Source organism: Barbus barbus (assembly GCF_936440315.1).
Source record: "Barbus barbus genome assembly, chromosome: 5".
Taxonomy (NCBI): domain Eukaryota; kingdom Metazoa; phylum Chordata; class Actinopteri; order Cypriniformes; family Cyprinidae; genus Barbus; species Barbus barbus.
In genome coordinates, this window is record NC_136733.1 from 33,866,145 (window position 1) to 33,889,954 (window position 23,810).

Sequence of the window (23,810 nt, forward strand, 5' to 3'; positions counted from 1 at the left end):
ATAACGCCAAATGCGGGTGTTGGATTTGAAATGTGTCGAACAATTAATGAGCAAAATATAATGGTAAAGTCATGTATACATGTAACCCATATACTAAATATTAAAATAATATGTGACCCTGGACCACAAAGTCAGTCATAAGTTGCACGGGTATATTCGTAGCAATAGCCAACAATACAGTGTATGGGTTCAAAATTATCGATTTTTCTTTTATGCCAAAAATCATTATGAAGATATTTTGTAAAATTCCTACCGTAAATGTATCAAAACTTAAATTTTAATTAGTAATATGCGATTTTCTCAATCAATATATATTTTGCACCCTCAGATTCCAGATTCTCAATAGTCTAAACCATACATCAATGGAAACTTTATGTATTTATGTATAAATCTCATTTTCAAATAAATAAATACCCAGACTGGTTTTGTGGTCCAGGGTCACAATAAAATATATTGAGTTATAATATTGAATCATAATAAATAATAATTTCTCAAATTATAAATTACACAACTTGCAGGTTTCCATACAAAATACACTTTTTAAATTAATAAACATAAGAGTTTCTTTCGAGAACGAATTTGTAGAAATAAATAGAACGAATAGTTCTCGTGATGATTATTTTCGTTCACTTATATTTCTCTCTTTTGTAGGTGATTGCTTTCCTGCCTTCAAAAGCTTACTGTTAAGGCGCGCACAGATAGCATTATACAAAGTACGGGCAACGATGGAGCATTTTTGAACCCATAACGACCACGACCTCTTCACGGTGAACGAATTCAAAAGATTCGACTCACTGATGTGAATCAAAATCAAAATCTGGTGGTGACCGAACAAAGCGTGACAAACGTTTGCACTGCCGCCTGCTGGTGCGGCAGATACACCAAGCCACATCTGAGCTGCATCAAATACTATTCAGAAAACATCAGCTTAAAAGGCAAAAATATGCAGTCTTTCAGTGATATAGATTTATTGTTCCAAAACATAACACACTAACACAAAAGGATTTGGGCAGGATACAATTAAAAAGGTAATGATAATGTATAGTACCAAGTGCTGTAACTAATAAATAAAAATATCCAATTACGTTAATTAAAAGTTGAAGTCATTGTTAAAACTACTTTAAAAAGTCAGAGTAGAAGAAATTAGGAAGCTGTTGTGGTCCGATACATGAGTCAGACCCTATTGATAACATTTTACACATCACTAATTTGTTTGTAAGTTAAATTTGAACAGTGGCGCTGTATTAATACGAATACCAATTGAATGGCTCTCATCTGCTGGATTCCCCTTTACAAAAGCCACCTGCACTTAAATCGAAGCATCATAACATGACACTTATTTCTACTAGGACCCACAAATGATAGAGCAGTATCCTCTGCATGAACTAAAACTACACCGTGCATGTGCAACCCAGACGATACTGCTATCATAATGCAATTACCAAATGTTGAACTATGAAAAAGGAGGGAAAAAGCACCATATGAAAATGGCTTCCAGTCAGTTACACTTGTTTGACTTGGTTAACGAAAAATCTATGCAGTCAATTCCGTAAATCACAACAAATGACGGCAGTGTTTAAGAAAATAATGCTTACTCCACCAGCTGAAGCAATGCAAGCAACACTCCAGTCTTAAACAAGCTTTCACTAGATGCAGCTTGTTTGGCATTCCAGCAAGTATTAGGTTCACTAGCTAAATGTCTCCTGTGCAACTCAACAGACGTCCTGATGTCAAAAAAGATGCTTTGATTCACCACCTCACTGATGCATAAAACAAACCTCTATTAAAAAGTTGATGTTAAAAATTCAGTCTCTTTAGTGTGAATTCTGGCAAGGCAGTACTGTATCATTAGCAACAAGCATCAGATACAACATGCATTTTTAAATAAGGCACCACATACAATCACGAGGCAAAATGTGTCTGGTTTCCAATGCAAAGACATCATTCTTCTGCAGTCTGTTATTCTGCACAACGCACAAATGAAATGACACTAAATTAGGAACGGAGATCTCTAATAAAGGTGAATATCGTGAACAGAAAGGTGAAGACATTTTGACCTAGGATGTGTATTCGAGCCCAGCTCCAACTAAAAGTGACGTTGTTTTTTTAAGTGCAAAAAAAATAAAAAATGCGACAGTGTGCATGCAAAAAGATATAGACAACAATGTCTATTCAGTCAGAGTAGTGAGACAAAAGTGTTTCATGGGCAAAAACGCCACCAAAAAGCCCCCGTCACTCAGTCAAAAGTCGTTTTAGAGCAGTGGGTGATGCATTACCCACTGTTTACAGGCATAAACACAGTAAATAAACAGTTCATGAGATATTTCACTGGTGATCCATATGTGCACTTTCTCCCTTCCCAGTGTCCTCTCCTGTTTAAGAGTCATTGCATTCCTCCTCTCCCGCTTGATGCTCCTCCTCTGCTGCTTCATTAATGGGCGACTGGAATCCGTTGTCGTCGTGCTGTGATGGAGCGATGGGATTCTCCATGTGGGAGTCTTGAGTGCTCGCTGTAATGTGATTTTCCTGCTGGTCTGATAGTGTCACTGCTTCCACTTCCCTTAACAGCGAATCCGAAGGCTTCTCCTCTGTGCTTGAAGTTGTATCTTTGTTTGTGTCTGCTGGGTTTAGTCGTGCCCCTTCTTCACAATTTGAGGTGGGTTTTACCTCCTCGGCTGCAGTTTCCTCTTTTGATGTCGACTCTGCAGTTTTCCGTGTGACTTCATGTTCCTCTTCCTGTACTGCTTTCTCGATTTCCTGTATGGCACAGTCTATGGCTGACTTGCTCTCTGTGCCCTGCAGTGACCTTTCTGTTGTGCTTTCTTCCTCTTTTAATATACTTCTGTTTGTTGGTGGTTTGTCATCAACCGCATTTTTGTTCACATCCTCTTTGGTTCCATTGGGCACTTGCGTCTCTGACTTTTGGGATAATGAGGTGTCTGAACGGACCGCAGTCTCCTCTTCTGGAATATTGTCTACAGAGGGCACTTCCAGGCATGATTCATTGGGCAGCACAGAGGCATTGCCTTCTATTTGGATCATGGAGACCACCTGCTTCATCCTGCGCCGTTTTTGAACCTCCGGATCTCCTGCGTGCTCTCCATCCACCTCCTCCAGACCTCCTCCATATTCCTCAGCCCAGTCGATGGGAGGGTTCTCCCCCAGCAGGTGAAGATTAGGGTCGCTGTTGGTCAAAACGATGCTGTCTCGGTACAGGTTGTGTCTCCTCTGGACAGCTGCTTCCTTCACAGCTGGAACACAGAAGGAAAGTTGATAAGGGCACAATGTTAGTAGGAAGATATTTTGTAAAAGCTTGCGAGATCTTACTGTGAACGATTCACCCATGCAAGTTTTGTTTAATCATTACAAGGTGGTGACATATGCCTGACTTTTCCAATCGTTTAGTCCAAATTCATAAGGCCTCTAAATGATCTACATCAAAATATTGCGGAAAAACCTGTTGTACACAATCTACCACATGCCTTGTGTATTTTGATAACTCATACTTTAAGTAAAAGGCCTTTTAAGAATGTTTAGAATAACTATTATATTATAACTAATATTTCCAGCTAAATCAACCACAAGCTCCTATTCAGACCAATATATGGAACCAAGTACCGCCCAACATTTTCTTTTGCAATAATCTGTTGTACTTGGATGTACATCACAATACACAAGAAAACATTTGATCGCTACTTCCAATAAATCACAACTTTAAATGTTTTAATCTTCTTGGTTTGTAAAAAGGTCTTACCCATCATTATATCTTTCATTACTGTGTGCAGCACCACCTCCTCAAATATGTTTTCCACCAGAATGAAACGAGAGAAATCCTCAAAAATGAGCTCCTGGAAATGAGGGAGTTCCTGCAAAAACAATATAATAACTAAATATTTTCAGAGTGGTTTCAGATTGGATAATGCATTATTGCTATACCAGAGCCAAGACTTACAGCAGAGCATGATGGGGAGAGCTGTTTCAGCATGTAAGGGATGAAAATCTGCAGAAGAGCCTCTCTGAAGAACTTCTTACGAACTGTGCTGCTGTCGTAGTCAAATTTCTGGACAAAGTTTGAAAAACAATACACGTTTTATAAATATTAAATCTACTGGTTCAAAAAGATCTGATAGGGCAGATGGACGTTCTGTTTCACCTTGATGACACGATCCTGGCAGCGCTGGATTGTTTTACAGAGATCCTCCTGTTCCTGGCCCTCCAAACTTTGGTGCAAGAGCTGCTCAAATGTGTACACTGCATCATCCATTTGCTGCATGAAACAGATGAATATATATCCTTAAGGCAAGAATAAATTTTGCCTCAATTTTCAGTCTGGAGGAGTCAACGCTAGTTTCCAAACGTCATTGCCAATCTGTGTGTGTTTTTTTTTAGCCTTTAGCCAAGTGTGACAGGATTCATGGAAATTAAATAGACAATAGACTGTATCCACATTTTTAATCATTCTTGCCACAAGGGGGCATATTTCACCACACAAAAAGGGTGGGAAGGTAGGAGCAACATTATTTTGATCATTCAAGATGCAAGTTCAGTCTTGTTTCTCCACTCCCTGTGCTTTGAAAGTTTCTGTTGTAAAAATGTCTTTTATATACAGTGCTAAAGCATGATTAGCACTTTATATAAAAGACCCACCTTTCTTTCTCGGGCTCACAATCAGCAGTCATATGCTAGTCTATAAAAATGTAGCTATGTAATTTAGTGACCAAAATTAGGTTAAACATCTCTACCTCAACAGCACATACCTCCTCAGGACATATAGTTTCATACACACCAAAACCACAAACCAAACCCTAAGTGGCACATAGACGAACACAAACCGCTTGTTTTGCCCACAAAAGTACAATACCCTGTTAACAGAGACATTTGTATACTTCAAACCAGCTGCAGTTTAACGAACCATCTTGATCACATAAACTAAATAAAAATAGCTCAGAAGTGTGGTACATATTTGTACTGTTTTAGAGTACTTGCCAGTACTAGTGGTTTTTGTTTAAAATAAATATTCTTCAGAGTTTGCTGCTGTTCTCGGTTCAAAGGTGACTGACCTCTCGCATTAGGATTTGGGCTCTTTGGACAAACACGGAGGGACTGGAAACGTCAAAGCGCTGCTGAAGTCCCTCTAAACTCAGAGTCTCCATCTTCTCATAGGAGCTCTGCATCTTCACAGGATGGAAGGATAGCATGGAGATCTTCTCCATGTGCTGGACCCCAAAGGCAGAAGAGATTAAGTCTATCAAAGTCATGGCTCAAGCAGCCTATTAGCAATGAAAGTGTAACCAGATGTCATGAGGGGGACTTTGTTACCTCTCCAAGTTTTTCCTTGTTGCTGTCATTGAGGAGGTTCTTGCTCATGTCTACCAGTTCTCTGAAGAACAAGTCTCGCACCTCAAAGAAGCCTCTGCTGGTGGGCTCCATCAGCGCTTCCAGGATTGAGCCGATGTACGGCTGGATACTCACCTTCAGAAGCTTCTCTGCCTTGGGCAGCACAAGTGCTACAGACAAACAAAAAAATTCATTCAGTTGTATAATGACAAAATGATAGGGATGCACTGATATTAAAATTGTGTCAATAAGTCAATATTTATTTTCATGTTATGGATGATATAGTATTATAAATACTATACATTTAAAACTACTTAAAAAGAAACAAACAAAAATACAAACAGATTAAAGTAGTAAATGGCTTTAAGTGATTTTAGGGATCACAACATTATAGTGTGATTGAAGTACAGCATAAAACCTATTAAATATAGAATAAATGTTATATTATGTTTAAAACAAAACTGCTGTCATTGCATGTGCACAACAAATTTAAGACATTGTGCTCTTAAAGGGTTAAACCTTTGCCATAATATGTTGTGTCATTCATCAATATCACTTAAGGTAAGATGTCAAAATGTGACATCTGTCATCTGCCTTCTTTCATAATTCCTAGTACATAATCTTGAAAGTGGATCACCAGAAACCTGATCCAGTGTCAGGTTTCCTCAAAAAATGTTTGGCAGTTTTAATTCCAGGTAAGCTACTTGACACCCGTGTCACGTTTATATGAAGGAACAAATTGCCAGTTATAGTTACCTCTTATTTTGCTGGTCACATGTTCTTTGGAAGTGATGATCTGGTCCATGTCAGTGCGGATGGTGGTTTCCAGTGGGGGGCGACCTGCATCACAGCTCTGTACTACTGCTTCATACTGCGCCTGAGTCTGGCTCTGAACCAGTCCGTACACTGCATCTGATATCTAGCCAAAATGAAACAGAAGTCACTGTAATACATCCAGGTTTTTTCAGAAATGCTTTTGGGCTACAGCCACAGCTTTATAGTAAAGCTCTGAACCACATATTATACTCTGTTGTAAAATAAAATATTAAAAGAAAAAAAACTTGCAGGTTCCACGCTTGTAAATCAAAGACTTGTGACGTACCAACATCCAATTCCTCTGTCTCTCATGCATCTTGCCCTTCAGTTTGGGGGTAATGAGGTCTCTCATCTCAGGGAGGAGGGTCTCCATGACAAGATTGGCAAGGATCTGGGAAGACAATCATAAAATTGAATGTCTGTGATGATAAACACCACTTTCACATGTGCCTTTATTAAAAATCAACAGGACACACTCCTACGACTTTTCACATGATGTCTCTCTTTGTATTTGTTTCACTCGTTCCAGACAGAAAACAATGGCATTAAAGAACTCAGCTAAGAAGGAAAATAATACTACTGTGATACTCGCAGGAGGATCGCAGGTTAAACACTGACATGCTACATTTTTTTACTTTATTCTTCCTAGAGAATTCTTTATCAGATTATCTGATAAATCTGGTTAATTATCCACAGTGTAACTATAGTATAAAAGATTAAATTGTTACAGTTTCAATTCACAATGACAAAATATTTCACTGTATATCAAGGTCAGATTCCACTATTGTATGAATGGTAATCCAGTATAATGTACATATTCTATTTGCAGTGACTGAGCAATATTTTATGAAGTAGAGCCTCGCGCTACCAGAAATACCACCCTCTCTTTCTCGGACACCACACAAAAACTTTTCTACAGACACACCATTTGAAACGGGTCATTTCCTGCGAATCAATTTAGCTCTGACCTTCATCTGTATTCTATTATAACCCAAACAATTAATGTGTGATTTCCTTTCACCTTCCTACACAGTGCCTTTAAACAAAACAAAATAATATTTGCTGGAGATTTATCTTATGTAGGGTCACCGACTCACTAGAGATGCAATCAAATATCACAGGAGATTTCTATAAACTGAATTGCTTGAGCATTGCTTAACATAAAAATCTGCATTTATTTGTGAAGGAAAAACCCATAAAGAAATAAAATGGTGTGTGCGCGTTTTATATATTTAGATTTTAATAATAAATATCTTCTAAAAGCATAACTTTTATTTGGAAAACCTCAAAAGTGCTTAAGAACCCAACAAAAAAATAATCTAACAAGAGCTTCCCAGGATGCATAGATGTATGTGTTTTACCTGTGGAGGCATCCCACACATCAGGTCCCAGGTTCCATAGTGACCATGGGCCTGTCGATAGAGTCGCACTGCATCTGTGAACGCGGGGGTCTGAACTTTACATTCCTCAGGCAGTCCTGAGCAAGAGAACAGGACTTTATCATTATCATCATCATCATATGCACATGCAACAACACATGCAAGCAACAAAACCTTTTTATTTTTAACAAATAATCAAGAATTAAACACCATTAGGTATTAATTTCTAATGACATCATAACATGGCACAGTTCCTCTTGATTTAGAGAAGCGAAAAGACCAAGTGACAAAATTAAACAGGGGTCATCTTTATATATACACACCCACAGGCACATCTCACTATCAGATTTTTCCATCAAACCACAAACAGAATTCAATCTGCTTTGGTGACCGTGGTAAACAGGAAGCACTGCGTCATCGGTTACCAAGGTATTTCCCTAAACAATGCCATAGTTACCACAGTATACTGACGAATCTTAGAGAAATGATGTATCTGATGTGTGAATCGAACACAATCTCGAGTTCGGTGCTCTGACAATCTGCTTCATATCTATGTGTCAATTATGATGACACACATATTGTAAAAGCCTCCTGTACACAAGAGTGCCTGAACCCTTACAAAGAGAGGAAGTTCAAGCAGGCTGGGTGTGGGGGGCTGGAGGAGAACAGACAGGAAGTCCAGCACTCCACATCAGCACAGCTTGACGCTTTTGTGAGTGCATGCACACATGGGCAAGCATGTTTATGAACACGTGCAGAGAGAACTAGAGAGTGTTATAAAGTAAAGTAAAATAATGAAATAAATGCAAGCATATTCATGAACGCATAGGAAAAACTGGAGAGTAAAAAAAAAAAAAAAAAACAAAAAAAAAAAAAATGCGAGAACGTTATGGGTCACTTATTCTGGCACAAAGAAAAAAAAACATTTATGAACATCTGGGGATAACCTCAGAAGTGTTATGCAAAAACAAGAGAAGCGTAACGGGTGGCTCATTCTGGCGCAGTCACCGTAAAAACAACTGATCTTAAGTCAGTCCAAAACACCAGATGATCAAAGTACAATGAGAGAAAAATGAGGATCTTTGATGAAGAAAAAAAATAAAATCCTCTTTACACGCCATGCCTTAATAAACCTATGACACCAATGAGCGGATAAATACCTTGCACAACATGAGACTTAGGTTGAACACCACTAGGCTAATTTCAAGCTTTGAGGCTTCACATTTTTATCCCTTTCAGTCATAATGTAACGGTGCATAAATACTCATTGTACAGGAATTCAAATTATTCTGACTATTTCCACATATTTGTGTAGCTTTTGTCAGGTTGTCAATCTAAGGACTTTACAATGACATTCAATAGGCTTTCAAAGAGCAACTTTGTGTCTGGACACTGGAGAGGTTTTAAACCACCTGGACTTAATTCATTAACATGCCTGTAAACCGGTTCAGTTGCCTAATAAAACCTTCTATGGCTGACATGCACCATATACATTATAAATCTCTGTGGGACTTGGGACGCAGTCTAGCAGCTCTGTGTAGGCCAATTCATGACCATAAATAACAGAATTAATTAAGGTTTGTTTTGTTCCTTTTTAGACATTAAAATAAGATTTATTTTTTGCTGAAAATGTATCCAACCTCAGGCAATCCAAGATGTAAATTATTTGGAGAAATGTAGCATTATATCACTAACTCATCTATATTTTCTCTGTAGCAACATCTAGTGTGGTCTCTGTAATGGGTGCCATCAAAATGAGAGTCCAAACAGCTAATAAAAACATCACAACTATCCACAAGACTTCAGTCTATCAATTAACATCTAGAAAAGTGAAAAGCTGCATGTTTGTAAGAAACAAATCCATCAAGGCATTTTGACTTTAAACGGTCACTTCTGGCCAAAATCCATAATCCATAACACTTCCTCCAGTAAAAAAGTCCCTCCCCTGTTGTGCTCTCATATCCAAAGCCACCAACATGTTTGTTTAGAACTGATTTTGCTTGTAAAAAAAAGTGCTAAAAAAGTGCTTGATCTGTAACGAGACAACGTTTTCACAAGAGAAAGCATTTTTAGTCTGAAGCAAATATTTGAAGTAGGGATGCACGATATTATCGGACTGATATCGGAATCGGCCGATAATGGCTTTAAATGTAAATATTGCTTCAAGAACGATATTAAAAATTATGCCGATATGTCTTGCCGATAAGAGAAATGGGTTAACTCACATATGCTCAGGGTATGCTAGTGATTAGATCATGTCAGCAGTGTGGCTCGTTCTTGAAGCAAAGTTTTGTCTGATTGAGGATTAGATTCACTGATTTAGATTGCTGCACTTAATCTGTAAAAGCACATACAGAATAACGCATTTGATGTATAAACCGTAATAGCAGAAGCGCAGCCTCCCCCGGGTAGAGGTCTGTCCGGGACTGGTATTTAAGTCCCGCTCCCGTGAGGTTATATAACCGCTCCAACGATATATTCACGGTTTACCCGCTGTCCGCTTTGAATAATTTTCTTTCTGACCCGATCGTTCCCGCTAAATTTAAATCTTGTTTCCAGAATCACACATTTAAATTTCCTCTACTAAAAGAGATAGGCTAACAAATAAGTGTAGTCTGCACAAAATTGTATTTGTTATTTTATTCGTCTTGTCAAGAGTCTTTTATTGACAGCAAAATGTTAAACGAATTGTGTCTTTTGTGAATTTAATCCCGCGTCGCACGAAATCTGGTCAACCGCGGGAATGCAGACCTCTACTTTAATGTACTGTCAAAAAACCTTCATTATCTATTATTTAATTCTATTAAATAAGTTCTTGTTAAAAACTAACCAAAATTAAAAAATATTTTGCTTATAATTTATGCACAGGAGAGGCTTGGTGTCGTTTCCAAACAAAAGGAAATATATCGGTATCGGGCAAAATTAGGTTAAAAATAGACATCGGATATCGGCAAAAATCCAATATCGTGCATCCCTAGTTTGAAGTTAAAGGGGGGGTACAATGCTGTTTCATGCATTCAGAGTTGTTTACACTGTTAAAGTTGGATTCTCATGCTAAGCATGGACAAAGTTTCAAAAAACAATTTGGACGTATAACCGTATTTCTGTGACAAATCTCACTTCCGGGTTCGTACAAGTTTCGGAGGTTTTTTTTCGATCGTGGTTCTTGCTGACGTAAATGACGGTGGAACTCCTTATATGGGCATTTCTCCCGGAAGAACAGGCCCATGCACGCATCGACCAGAGCGAGAGAGAGAGAGCGTGCCCATCAATGCGCTTCATCCGGCAGCACTGCATGGGACTCGCTCGGGAAGAATGTCTCTTAAGAAGTGTGTTTTTGGTTGTGAGGGAAAGATAACCTTGTTCAGCTTCCCAAAAGAACCCAGCGTTACATGAACAGTGGATGCAGTGTGTTTTTCCGGAGCAGCAACGGAGTTTCTCAAGTGTTTTGTTGACTAACGTTTTATAAATAAGGCCCAGTTCGACACTGGATTTGCACATGTTTGATACTGAAAGATGGTGCAGTCCCAGCTATATAAGATCCCGGTCATGATTCAGAACTGCAGACGGTAAGTGAAGCGGGATCAAATGTTCGCGATCAGCGCAAGTGCTCGTCACTAGCTCCTCCCACACAGCACGCCTCCAGGAGCTCAGCTTTTTCCGGAGAGAATCGTAAAGCTGTATCTTTCTTTTATTAATATGATAAAACTAAAAGACTTTTTGGAGGTATGAAGGATGCAGTACTACTCTATAGGTACTCAAGATTAACATGAGATTGGGTGAAACTGTGTGTTAGGACCCCTTTAAAAACATCTTAATGTATTTGCTTTTTACATTTTTTATATTTAGTATTTTTTTCACTCCATAAGACATTAACTGATAGACTTAATCATGTGGATTAGTTGCGTTTTAATCAGCTCTCATTATGACGGCACCCATTCACTGCAGAAGTCCAGGGAATCCAATGAAGAGATGTAATGCTACATTTCTCTATCTAAAAAAAAAATAAAAAAAAAAAAAAAAAATAAAAAAAAAAACTCCTCTACATGGAGTAAATTTCAGCAAATTTTCATTTTTGTGTGAACTTTTCCTTTTAAAGCCTCTCTCGCCCACAGGAAAGATCAGACGAACAAAACGGACAGCATGGTTAAATAAATTGCCATTGCATTCCAGACTTTACTGGGCCACCAGTACAAACAGATTGCTCATGACAGCACGAGCCCGCAGAACTCAACAAGCCAGGATACTTACAGCAACATCTAGTATTGTACAGTAGAAATGCATGAGTTTCTCCAACAGCCTTATAATTAAGTGGTTTTAAACGCTATACATGTAAATGATGCACTTCCAAAAACATGCTGTGACTTGTCAGGATCCAGCTAATCTAACTCTGTTCATGCGCGTTTATTCCTCTGGGCATCCAGTCACAGAATAACACCATCCTATTGGATCACTGCATGTTCCTAATGTCCCGACCATAGACCGTAAAAAGGCACATTTAAGGACACAGATGAGCAATTTAATATATTACACATCACATTTAGCTCTTTATGGAGAAGTGCAATTTGAACCAACACAGTTCTGACACAATGCTCACCCACAACCATTTCAAAGTCACGTGCCTAGCTCATGTTTTCAGTTTAGATGCTTTAATTCTCAGCAGATGTTGTGACAAATAAATTCACAGTGCCCAAGAAATAAAAAATTAAAAAACTGTTAGAGTTATATAATATCAAATAAATAAATAGACATTGGTCTACTTAACTACATTTAAATATTATATTGATGGTCAGGTAAAACATTTAAAAGTATCCTGGTTTGACTAGGAAATAATTTAGTTTATAACCAATACGTTTTTAACCATATTATATTATATTATACATGCAATGTCTATTAAAACGTAATTTATTTTTAAATAAATAAATAAATATATATTTTACATCATGGTGTCATGTGCTTAATCAGTACTGATTTAGGCTTCAAATACTTAAAATCTGCTTTATTTTGTGACAGAAATCACCGAAATTAATAACTTTATTTGTCAGATTGAACCAGTAACTAATGAGTTTTAATTAATTTGTCCATGAATCAGACCACAGTTTTATGTTTCTGATTTAGTAAAAAGAACTGGCGCAAACTTAATATTAGTTGTGAATCAGACAGCTCAATAAAAAGACATGACTTCTTGTCATCACCTTGTCACATTAAATTCGAACTGCAAACTCATACACAACAATAAGATTTTTGGTGTGGCGAAGTACATTTAACAGCAGCAATGCTCAGTGTTGCAGGAAACACTGCCATTCACAAGCTCACAAAATCATGACTCAATACCAGGACAGTACTTAACATAATTACAGTACTTACATAATGAACGTGTGATTTTGACAGGTAAAAGGGAAGGGCAATCCCATCAGCGGTCAAATTATGAATAACAGCCCATTGCGAATTACTTAAACCTACACTCCTTCTGCAGGGCTTGCCTTAAACTGCCATGGTGACCAGGTACATACTCACAGAAACATCTTTTCAACCTATGAATCAGACCAAAGTTACATAACACTACAAAGAGTGTTTGTTCTGCTGTTAAAAGCAAATCAATACAGATACTGAACTGAGCACAGAGTTTAGATCAATTCCAGAAATTAAGCACTACGGTTTACTGCATGCTTCACCAATCCACTCCTACTACTGTCTGTGACAAACAGAGAGAGAGAGAGAAAAAACTGGATTCTTTGTAATGTCAAAATGGTCACGGTCACCTCTCTAGAATCACAGTGTCTCCACTAACAGCTAACCTTCTTATTAAACAGAGAGAATAGAAAACAACAGTCTAACATACTTTAAATGTCAGGGAACATCTTAGACTAATAAATAGCAAAGAACTTAACCAGAACTAAACCATTCCTTATTTGGGAAAAAGGCTCTGCAGATGTGCTTGCATTCAGAGCATACTACACGCAGCCGGGATTACACATACACACACACACACACACACACACGCTTTCAGATGGCCGCCTTAATACCCCAGGGGACATTATTGCCCTCGCCGCAAGTGTGCATTCCCTCTCGGCAGCCTCCCATCCAAACTGAATTATGGGTTGACAGCCCCAGCTGTGACCACTCTGGAATCTGGACTACAGCGGAGAGAAAACAGCTCTAGCAGCCGTGGAAGCCATCATAAGACGTCCATGAGACAGAGAACTTCACAGCCAGCAACTACAAAGTAAAATCAAGAATTAATTTCTATAACATCAATTAGTGTCAAAACCAGACTTCTCTCTCCCACGTCCACTGAGTAGGCTATACCATAGGAAGACCATAGTGGGACCCCTTCAACACCGCTTCATTTGAAAACCAACCTACACTGCAAAGAAAAGTTAGTCAATTCCAAATGGAAAAACTCCATGGTGGTTTAACAATCACATTATATGTACTTTTACTGTAAACTACGGTTTAATTTATCTTTTGTGGAAGTAAAAACTATGAATTACCATCTAATTTACAATGAAAACATTCCCAGAGATAACATTCCCAGAAGTTCCTGTGTGACAACACATGATTATATTTTATATAGCCTAAACAATTTAGTTTCTTCTTATTTTTGTTATTAGTAATATACATTACAGCGTGTTGAGTTACATTTTCTGTTTAGAAAATGTTTTTTCATTATTTTAGTGTCATGTGTTACCATGATGGTGGCCAATGTAAACTCATATGATGAGCTTCAACTCTCCGCACAAATGACTGGATATGCGTCTAACAGCAAACATTTCAGCAGTTAGTAGCCATAGCTATGTGTGTCCCATATTACTGTCGACTGACCCACCCATGCCATTAATTATGAATTTATCAGTCTTTTGGATGCCAAAGTCAATTTCTGCATATAAATAGGCTACGCCAAATAGAAACAGAAAATCGTGCTATTAGCCTACAACAATTAGGCTATTTTACAAATGGGAATACAAACGAATTCATGAAAATGTTTTACATTCAAGCCACCCGTAAAATTTACAGTGAAAGGTTCTTTAAAAGCATCTGGAACGCAATTTTTAAAGCCGTTTAAAGCATTTGCTGCATGGATTAAAAAAAATGAATAGGCTAATAAATAATTCACATAGGCCTAGCCTATCAGACAAAACTGTGTTGCAGCAAATCCTTTAAATTTTAAGGTATTCAGAACAGAGCAACATAAAAATCTGAAAATATAAGCAGCTATACAATTATAGGACAAAATTTTACATATAGCATATGCAATTATAATTTGTTTTATTTTTTAATTTTGCAGAATAAAAAAAAAAAAAAAAAAAAAAGCAAATTATAATCGGGTCTGTTTTAGGCTTTTCCTTATTTTTATATTTTAGACATCCATCAATTATGGTGATGAAAATGACTCGTCATCTCCTCATTGGATGTGCCTTATTATGATTTACGTAATTTTAAAAATTAATTTAAAAGCTCTAATCTATCTATCTATCTATCTATCTATCATGTCGTTGAGGCAATTCGCTGAGTTTCGGTCCATCATTGTGGAGCGCTCCTGTTCAAGACCGAGGCGGCAGAAAGTGCATCCTCCGTTTTCTATTTATTTTATAAAAGCAATATTGCACACAAATAAAAGTAGACACTTTACAGTTCCAAATGACTTTATTTGAGGCAAGTCGTGATGATTTGAGAAAGCTAAATTGATCAAACATAGGCTACGATCAACTTACTGTCTGCCGCTGGCCGCTTGGTTGTTCCTTTATAATAAAAAAAAAAAAAATAAAATAAAAAAAAAAAAAAAAAAAACACACTTGCTAGGTGTATTTAGGTTTTTTTTTTATATATATATATAGTTAAGTGTATTTTTGTGAACTAATAGACCGATCGAGATTATTGTTTGGAATATGAAAACATTCTTTATACCTTAGACATTAGGTCTAACTTGTCTGTAATATAATACTGTGTAATATATAATAGTCATGCTGGTTGTTTGAGTTCTATAGGGTAAACCTACCTATTAAGCTCACGTGCTCCAAACAAACTATTTTAATAGCTGAAACGGTAGTATAAGCTGTTTTTGGAGAAGGGGAAAAAAAGACGGGCTCCGAACAGTCGGACTCGGGCCGAGAATTCTGATAAGCTGTCGGACCAGGCCGGGCTAGGGCCTATATATTTGAGGCCTGTGCAGGGCTCCAATCCACTTCATCCAACACTGTTTTGTTCTGTTGTTTTCAACTGTGAGCTGTATTTTACCATTTTGTTGAGTTTAAAACGTGTGACATTCGTTCTGCTCTCACTGATCATTTGGTCCTCCCAAAAAAAAAAAAAAAAAAGTGTACCCTTGGAAGAAATCCTGCAGGCGCCCCTGACCACTTGTATTATTATGGTGGTGGTTATCAGTACATTTTAAGGTAAAAAGTTCAAGTAGCTCGGTATATTAACATTTTATCAATTAAATAAATGTATGGCTATTTGGCTACAAGTTGTAAAATATACAGGCACCAATGCTAAAATATTGGCACAGCGTTTTTTTCTTCTTGTTTATTTCTAATAATCATAGCTGCAATTTTTTTAACCATAAGTTTAACAGGATATTTTTCAACAGCGTATACGATCAAGCAAAACCATATAAAGGGCACACCAAGCAGGTGACAAAACCATAATAAGTTGGGACAATCTTAACACACACTTCAATAGACAAGTATACTCTTTTTTTGAGTGGCCTGACAAACAGCATATCACGTAATCTAACAATGACATCACTGTGAAAGAGAAACTCTCACAGTAACAATGAACTTTCTGATAGCCCTAGGCATGGTGTAACCATTTTTACATGAGCAAATAACCCGACTAAGATTTGTAAACTTAAATCCAAGCATATGGTCAAGAAATACAACCAAGGTTTTTGCGCAAAACATACATGTCCAGCCTGGAATTATGCAACAAATAAATGTCTGCTTAAATCACATTTTATTTAATGGGCATATACAAAACACAGAAAGTGACATTTATAGTGAAATACTATCATTTCTGCTAATTATATAAAGTTACAGAAGCTCTACAGAATAAACAGTCAGAGCTAACACACAGAGAATAAATCTCCAGCTTTCCCTATGATCTCATCTGACTCTTTTTACAGCCTTGAGCAGCAAAATTCTTTCTATTATCAAACAGGCCAAATGAATACCATCAACCGTGCCAAACGTTCCGCTCGAGTTTCCTTTTTGATAAAGTGATGCCTATAAAAGAGCTGATTTATGAAACAGCTCATCAGTTAATCTAGCGAGTGTGAAAGCGGCTTATCCTCACAAACAAGAGAATAACAATCACTGTAATGAAAGCCGATTACCTGATGTAACGAGTCATGCCTTAAGTGTGTGTCTGGGTGTTAAAGAGACAGGGTTAAGACTCACCATTGTTGGTGTGCCTGACACAGTCTTGAAAGACAGCGTTCCACTTTTGCTGCTCCTTCTCCGTCACCACGCAGAAATAGTAGTGACGAGCATAAGGATGCCAGAGAATGAGGGGAAACTGCGTTGCACATTTCAGGAATGGAGAACTGCCAACTTTAGCTTTTACACCTGCAAAACGCATGTTACATGATTCAATATTGCATTAAAAGAAGCCTTATGAGAAGATCTCCAGAGTCATTATGACTACAGCTGCACAACATACAAAGATCACAGCCCATTACTTTACATTCCATTTCATGATTTCTTATCTAGACTCTGGCTCAACACTACTCTACATTTATTTAAAAGAAAGGCTGCAAGTTCAACACACAAAAAAAATATTTGTTTAATTATAGCAAGGCAATTACAGTGGGAGTACACCGGTAATAAATATTTGGTTTTAAATGTCATAACCACATGACTTAAACATTATACATGTTCAAATGAGTCTTGTGTGACAGAGTTGTTTACTGACCTTGACTGTAAAGTTATCTAATCTTTCAACTTCTCTTTCATGCCAACATGACGCTAGTAAAACTTAGTGACACTTAGTTTTATAGAGCTTAACTTTCCTTTGGGAAAATTCCTTAAGAACTCTTTTCCTCCCTGAGGTTTTCCCATCTTTCTTTTTCATTTTCCTCTCACTCCTTCAGACTGACCTGGTAGGCTGGTGTTAAGGAGCTCGAGATATTCTTCCATAGAGGTCAGGACCCTGTAGCCAGCACAGTTAATGGTGCCTTTAGGATGAAGCCCTCTGTCATGGGCCTAAATTAAAAGAAATAGATAAAGAAAGCCGTTTTGTGTCAAATTAATAAATGCCCAAAAAAAATAAAAAATAAAAAAATTTAATGCATATCTTCATTTAAACTTCTGGAATCATTAAACGATTAATGGTGCCGATAATCAGCTGATTACAATTTTTTGCATTTTGTTTTATTACACTCATTACCTGTTTGTTATCGAAATAGTTGATGTTGTAGGAGTCAGGAATAAATAGAAAACGATTCCTCCATTTTTTGTTCTCTTCTAGATACTGGAACAAAGCACCTGAGAAGATGGACTTATTCTTAAGAGGCACCTAAAAAAACACAAGAATTGAAGTGTGGTTCAAAAAAGGTATGGTTTAAGCAGAGAGACAGTGAGAAAGAGACAGTTGTTCCTCTATTTCAGTAAGGACCCAGCACCATAACTATACATTATGTGGAGAGATGTTAAGACTGGGAGGACTTAATTTGTGTTTACTTTGCCCACCCAGTGTGTCTGTCCACAGAAATACAAATCCCCCCTCCTCCCCATGGACGAATGAAAAGTGTACAAACTCAATTTTAAAGGGTCATACTGTGATAATACTACATATTTCAAATAGACAAATATATGTGTTTTCAAACATAGAAATTTTTCCCCAATTCCAACATGGTTTGACATCACAGACCACCAGTCATAAGAAATAACCCTGATTTGATTTGTTTCACTTGCACCTTTAAAAAAAAAAAAAAAAGACAAAAGAGAGCTGAAAAAGAGGAATAGAGAAGAGCTTTACCTTCCTGTGCAGGAGCTGATTCTGAGGTCCTCCTCCACTCTCGATGTCAAAGCGCATCTTGTTAAAGAGAGCGACTGCATACTGCTGCTCATATAGCCGACCAAATTCTCCCATCAGCTCACCTGTCCGTGCTAAGACAGACACATACATACAATTAATGAATATATAGGGTAAACTTGCCTACCAAAATATACATTGAGACGTTTTTAGTGCACAAGATATTGGTTTCAGTACAAAGTGTTGTTAAAATAAAATATTAAAATCTCTCACACAAAAATAATTACTTTTATTTTAAATGACAAAAGGATTTCAATTAAGATATACATCATTAAATTCAAAAAGTCTGACATTTCTGTACGCTTTAAGCACACCCGTTCCCATTAAGCCCACATCATGTTTTATTAAAAATTAAGGAAAACTTTTTAAAGAATAATTGTACAAAACTCTTTTTTTTTTGAAGGTAGAAAGTCGATCACAAAACAACAGAACACTAAAATCAAGCAACAAGGCATTCAAGTCGATCAGTTATACATTCATAATGAATTGACATCTAAGCACATTGCAACATCTAGCCTATACTAGCCCACGTTCAGCTAAGTAACATTCAGAAATCAAATAAAACATTTAAATCATAGGGATGAACACAGAAACTAGCCTCATTATGAAACTTCTTTTTAAATGGATGTCAGCTTATCTATAGTCTCTTAAGTCTGGAATACACTAGTCCATTTTTGCTCAGATTTTCCACAGATTTACAGTCTGGAGAAGCTGATGCTAGTTGCCAAAGATCAGAGCCAGTCTGCAGATTTGAGTTGACAATCCATAGAAAATCGATTAACTCAACGTAACAACCATCAGTTAATATTTAAAGTCTGTTTATGAAGTATTTACATAGATGGTTAATGTGGAAGAGCTTAAAGAGCACGCTGAGCTTAATTGGAGCAGCAACAGTTTTTTATAAATTTCATGTAATATTTATTAAAATGACAGGATTTTGCTAAATAAATAGTCTAGGTCATGTATTAAGTTCATACATATTTTAATATGAACAACTATTATTAACAATATCTATGAAATTATACTTTCTCTTATTAATGTCACACTGAAGCTGTGTGATTTTCATAGGCGCGTACCCTTTAGCCTCACCTTAAAACAATATGAAATCTTTAAAAATTACAGCATTGTAAAACCACAGACCAGCAATAAACTATCAATTTATAATATTATGGATGTAAAAGTACAAGCCAGTAATGCCTATGAAGTAATATGTTAGCGTAGCACATAATCTTAAACAGCTAGTCAGCTATGCTCTGTAGCATCTGCGCTGTGTTGCTAAAACTGGATCTAATGTAATTATTTCCCACATGCAAGTTCCAGGTTATAATATGCAAAAGTCTGAACATCTAAAAAAAGAAAATAATAAATAAAAAAAAAACAAAAAAAAAAAAAAAAACAATTACATTTTAGGGGCTCCTCTTTTGATGAAATTTTTTAGACAGCTTTCCAAATGGCCATCAGACAGTGTGAACACATGGAGACCCATATCTCCGTGTGCAATGCTCTGATTGACTTGAAATTACAGGAGGTATATAGTAACAAACATATCAATTGGTAAATACATCAAGTAGGATAATAAATTATTTTTCTTAATATAATCTGATATCAAAAATGGAAGTGTGCTTAATGGGTACGTGAGCTTAATAGGTAGGTTTACCCTATAGAACTCAAACAACCAGCATGATTATTATATATTACACAGTATTATATTACAGACAAGTTAGACCTAATGTCTAAGGTATAAAGAATGTTTTCATATTCCAAACAATAATCTCGATCGGTCTATTAGTTCACAAAAATACACTTGTATTTTTTAAAAAACAAAAACCTTTAAATACACCTAGAGTTAAAGGAAGCACTGGTACTGTATAATAAGCACATACCAAATATGATCAAAACCCTTGTAGAATATATATATTTGCATGTCATAATTACTTAACCAGCCCTGTTTTTCTAAAACTCTGATATTCCTTTCCAAGTCATATCATGCTTGCCTGGAAGGTTTCCATAGTAAGTGTACTGCTATAGCCAAATAACTTAAGTTAACTCAAGTAAAATATCAATGAATAATAAAATTAAATATTCTGTATAATAATAATCAAACACTGATAAAAACGTTATGCAAACACGCTTATACACGTTTATAACATATATTGTAGGCCACTGCAGGTCTACAACAGATAGTTATGGTACAATGAATCAATGGGCGTTAAACATTAACAGCAATTCACACCAAGCTCCATGTATCTGATCAGAAGAAGAGATTACAATGTTTGAGCTTCACTGCTTTGTCCTTCACATGCATGTAAAAGCAGATCAATGCTGCAGTTGGCACAAGAACAAAGGCAGCTCCGTTATTGACTCCTTTCTGGTGGGATGTTTTCCAAATGACTATGTAGGGCTTGATGTAAAACTTTGGAGGCATTCAGTCTCTTGGAAAGACTGAGGGAAAGGGAACAAAAAACAACATTCCTGTCCGTTTGCTTACAATGTGAAGATGCCATTAAATTAGAGAGGGGAATGGAATATAAAATCACTTAGTAATGGTCAAAGAAAGACGATAAAAGTAAAACGTAGATCTAATTGCCTTTGAATGTTCATTGTTGTTAGCCTTAAGAAAGGTCAAAATCACCTGCACTTTAAAAATAGCTCCAGTTCCTAGAATAAGCATACAATTGTAATAACAGCAGGGGGTATTTCAAGGTTATATATGACTGCTATGACTGATAAAAATTAGGCCTAAGTTTCATACAGGGTTAGACTCAAACAAATCAGATCCATACAGCTAGGCCTAAACGCTCAAGTTTAAAGATCAAAGCAAATTACAGGCCTGAAGTATAGCATTTACATCAGTTTGCCAAGTCAAATTTTCACAGAATCACCCCAAAATGTTCCCTCTCTGCATGTGTACAGTCTACACTGCAGAAACTAAAAGTCTATAGAGCTCTGCTTATTATTTCTCCTGACCAACTCTCAATCTATCATATTTGCCCCATAAAGCCAGAATATATAATGAAATGAACTGCTAAAGCCATTAGGCAGTTGTGCAGCCAGTACTTAACAGAGGGGAATGTGAAAAAGGAGACAAGGACGCCGAGAATAAGGTCAATCTGACCATCTGCATTGTTTTAAAAAGTACCATATTAGAGGTGATGGGAAATACGTGATGATCTTACTTGCCAAGAAAGCTATGAAATATGAATTAAACCTACTGCACTGTTGTAACTAAAACTAACGCTTGTGTTCATTTAAATAAAGCAAAAATAAACAAAATACAAATATTTGACAAAAACATACACTTTAAAAATGTTGGCACCAATAGCCTCACGTGCAGCGTGTCGACATATTGCACCGCCGCGCTTCGGGCGTCCCAAGTTCGAGTCCCGGCTCATGGACCTTCTCTAGGCAAAAAATGCTAAAAATAAATCTTAAATAAAAATGTGAATTTTGCCTCGGAAACTAACTGAAATTAAATGAGAAAGTACTAAAATTACTAAAAAATTTAATTACGAAAGCACATAGCAAAATTACAAAAAATAAACCCAATTTAAAATGTATTAATACATAATATTATAGTCTACAAACAATTATTTGCATGTTGCCTGCATTGTTTTAGCACCTGATGAATCACAAAACTACAAACTTTGTTTTGAAACAAAAACTCTTTTCTATAATAGCAACTTGTCTGATTATTAAAGACACTGCCCATTTCAGGATTATGGGTAGTGTTGTTATACATGTACAGACAGTGATGGTGGGAACTGAGCTGATTGTATGGGCTGGGCAGTTGTTCCTGCACTATTGTTTGCACACTGATCAGGCATCAATCTTTTACAAGCATCCTTAGGCTGATACCCAATGATCTGCTGCCATGCCAAATCATTCCTGACACAAAACTTCACAATCCCCATCTCATCACAAATCCAACGAACGAAGCTTGCCTTTCTCAGTATCCGATTTCGACACGAAAAACAAACAGTAATGTGTATGAAGCTGAAGGTGGGAATTAAATCTTGCCAAGCTCTGCTTTGGTAATGTGGAGGTTGGGAGACAGACACTTAAAGAGCGCTTCCACTAGTGAGGATAAGTACTATACCATCAAGCCGACCACACAGGGGGCAGCTGGCCGTCAGGGGGGTGGGGAAAGAGGAAAAGGATGTTTCTTTGGATTGTGTCCATGTCAGAGCAGATGAAGTGAAAGCTCTGGGAAGGAGAACGGTAACATGACCAATGAATCTCTCCAGGCCTGGAAATGTCAAGTTGTTCATGGCCATAGGAGACTTGCAGCATATATGATGCGTGGAAAGACTTCACACATTACTATACATTTTAAAATGAAAAAAGGTGCTCACAGAAGACATTTCTTCGAGAGGTTGAATGAAAACAATGGTTATGAACTAGGCCCCAGGTCGGGAAGAAATCACAAGATAGAGGGCATGTGTATGTTCATGTGAATCTCAAAGGCTGTGAGCGTGTGTGTGTGTGTATGAGTGTGTGTGCAGTTTATTTATGAGTCACTCACTGAATGAGTCTCATGTGATACCACGCCTTGTTCCTTTTTAATTTCATTACAAGCTCAAGAACAAATCAAGTTAACATTACCGTGTAACAGCCACTTCAAAGAGAGACTCCGAAGTCTCACGCTGAAGATACTGCTTGCACTTCATTAGCCAATGAAACAAACTATAAATCACAGATCAACTCACTTACACTTAAACAGTACAATCAGAAAGGTCTTTGTAAGGACTAAGACTGCATCTTTCCTTTGTTACATTCATACAAACATAGTAAGCGTGTCTGCTGGAGTCATCCAGGCTTGTCTAGTTGAGCTCAAAGCAGGAAATCCAAAAACACTTGGATCATGGTCTTGTTTGATTCCTTCAAGAAGAGCAAAGAGTAAAAGAAGAGTAAAACCTGAATTCTTGATTTTGATTGGTTGACACTTCCCAAGGGTAATTTTCTATAATTGCACAGCAACAAGTATAATGCTGACAATATCATAGTTGCATATCACAATGTTCTTTTTTTTTAACACTTCTGAAGTAGTAATGGCAGCTTGGGCTGTGCCTAATGCTGGGTACACACCACAAGATAATCGGGCTGATTTTGGGATGATTTGTCCCCTTCTGACAATCCTAGGTAAAGTCACAATTATCTTGGTGGTTCTAAAGAGTATCTTATCAGATTTTCCTGTGGTGTGAGGCGTGTTAAGAGTGAATGAATCTGCTCGGAAGAACGTTGAAA

The 23,810-nt window shown here is 37.1% G+C and overlaps 1 protein-coding gene across 1 annotated transcript in view; it reads right to left on the reverse strand.

The window, feature by feature from the left end:
* Positions 1-951: 951 nt before the first annotated feature.
* Positions 952-23,810, reverse strand: part of LOC306869655 (protein Niban 2-like) — a 28,500-nt gene continuing 5,641 nt past the window's right edge. The window contains exons 2-14 of the mRNA XM_079416505.1: positions 18,510-18,640; positions 17,919-18,047; positions 17,629-17,734; positions 16,931-17,098; positions 7,515-7,630; positions 6,440-6,544; positions 6,094-6,256; positions 5,320-5,507; positions 5,061-5,216; positions 4,154-4,267; positions 3,953-4,060; positions 3,755-3,866; positions 952-3,251 (exon numbers count right to left, since the gene is read on the reverse strand). Coding sequence (XP_079272631.1) covers positions 2,377-3,251; positions 3,755-3,866; positions 3,953-4,060; positions 4,154-4,267; positions 5,061-5,216; positions 5,320-5,507; positions 6,094-6,256; positions 6,440-6,544; positions 7,515-7,630; positions 16,931-17,098; positions 17,629-17,734; positions 17,919-18,047; positions 18,510-18,640 — 2,471 coding nt within the window. The 3' untranslated portion in view covers positions 952-2,376. The remainder of the gene's footprint in view (positions 3,252-3,754; positions 3,867-3,952; positions 4,061-4,153; positions 4,268-5,060; positions 5,217-5,319; positions 5,508-6,093; positions 6,257-6,439; positions 6,545-7,514; positions 7,631-16,930; positions 17,099-17,628; positions 17,735-17,918; positions 18,048-18,509; positions 18,641-23,810) is intronic.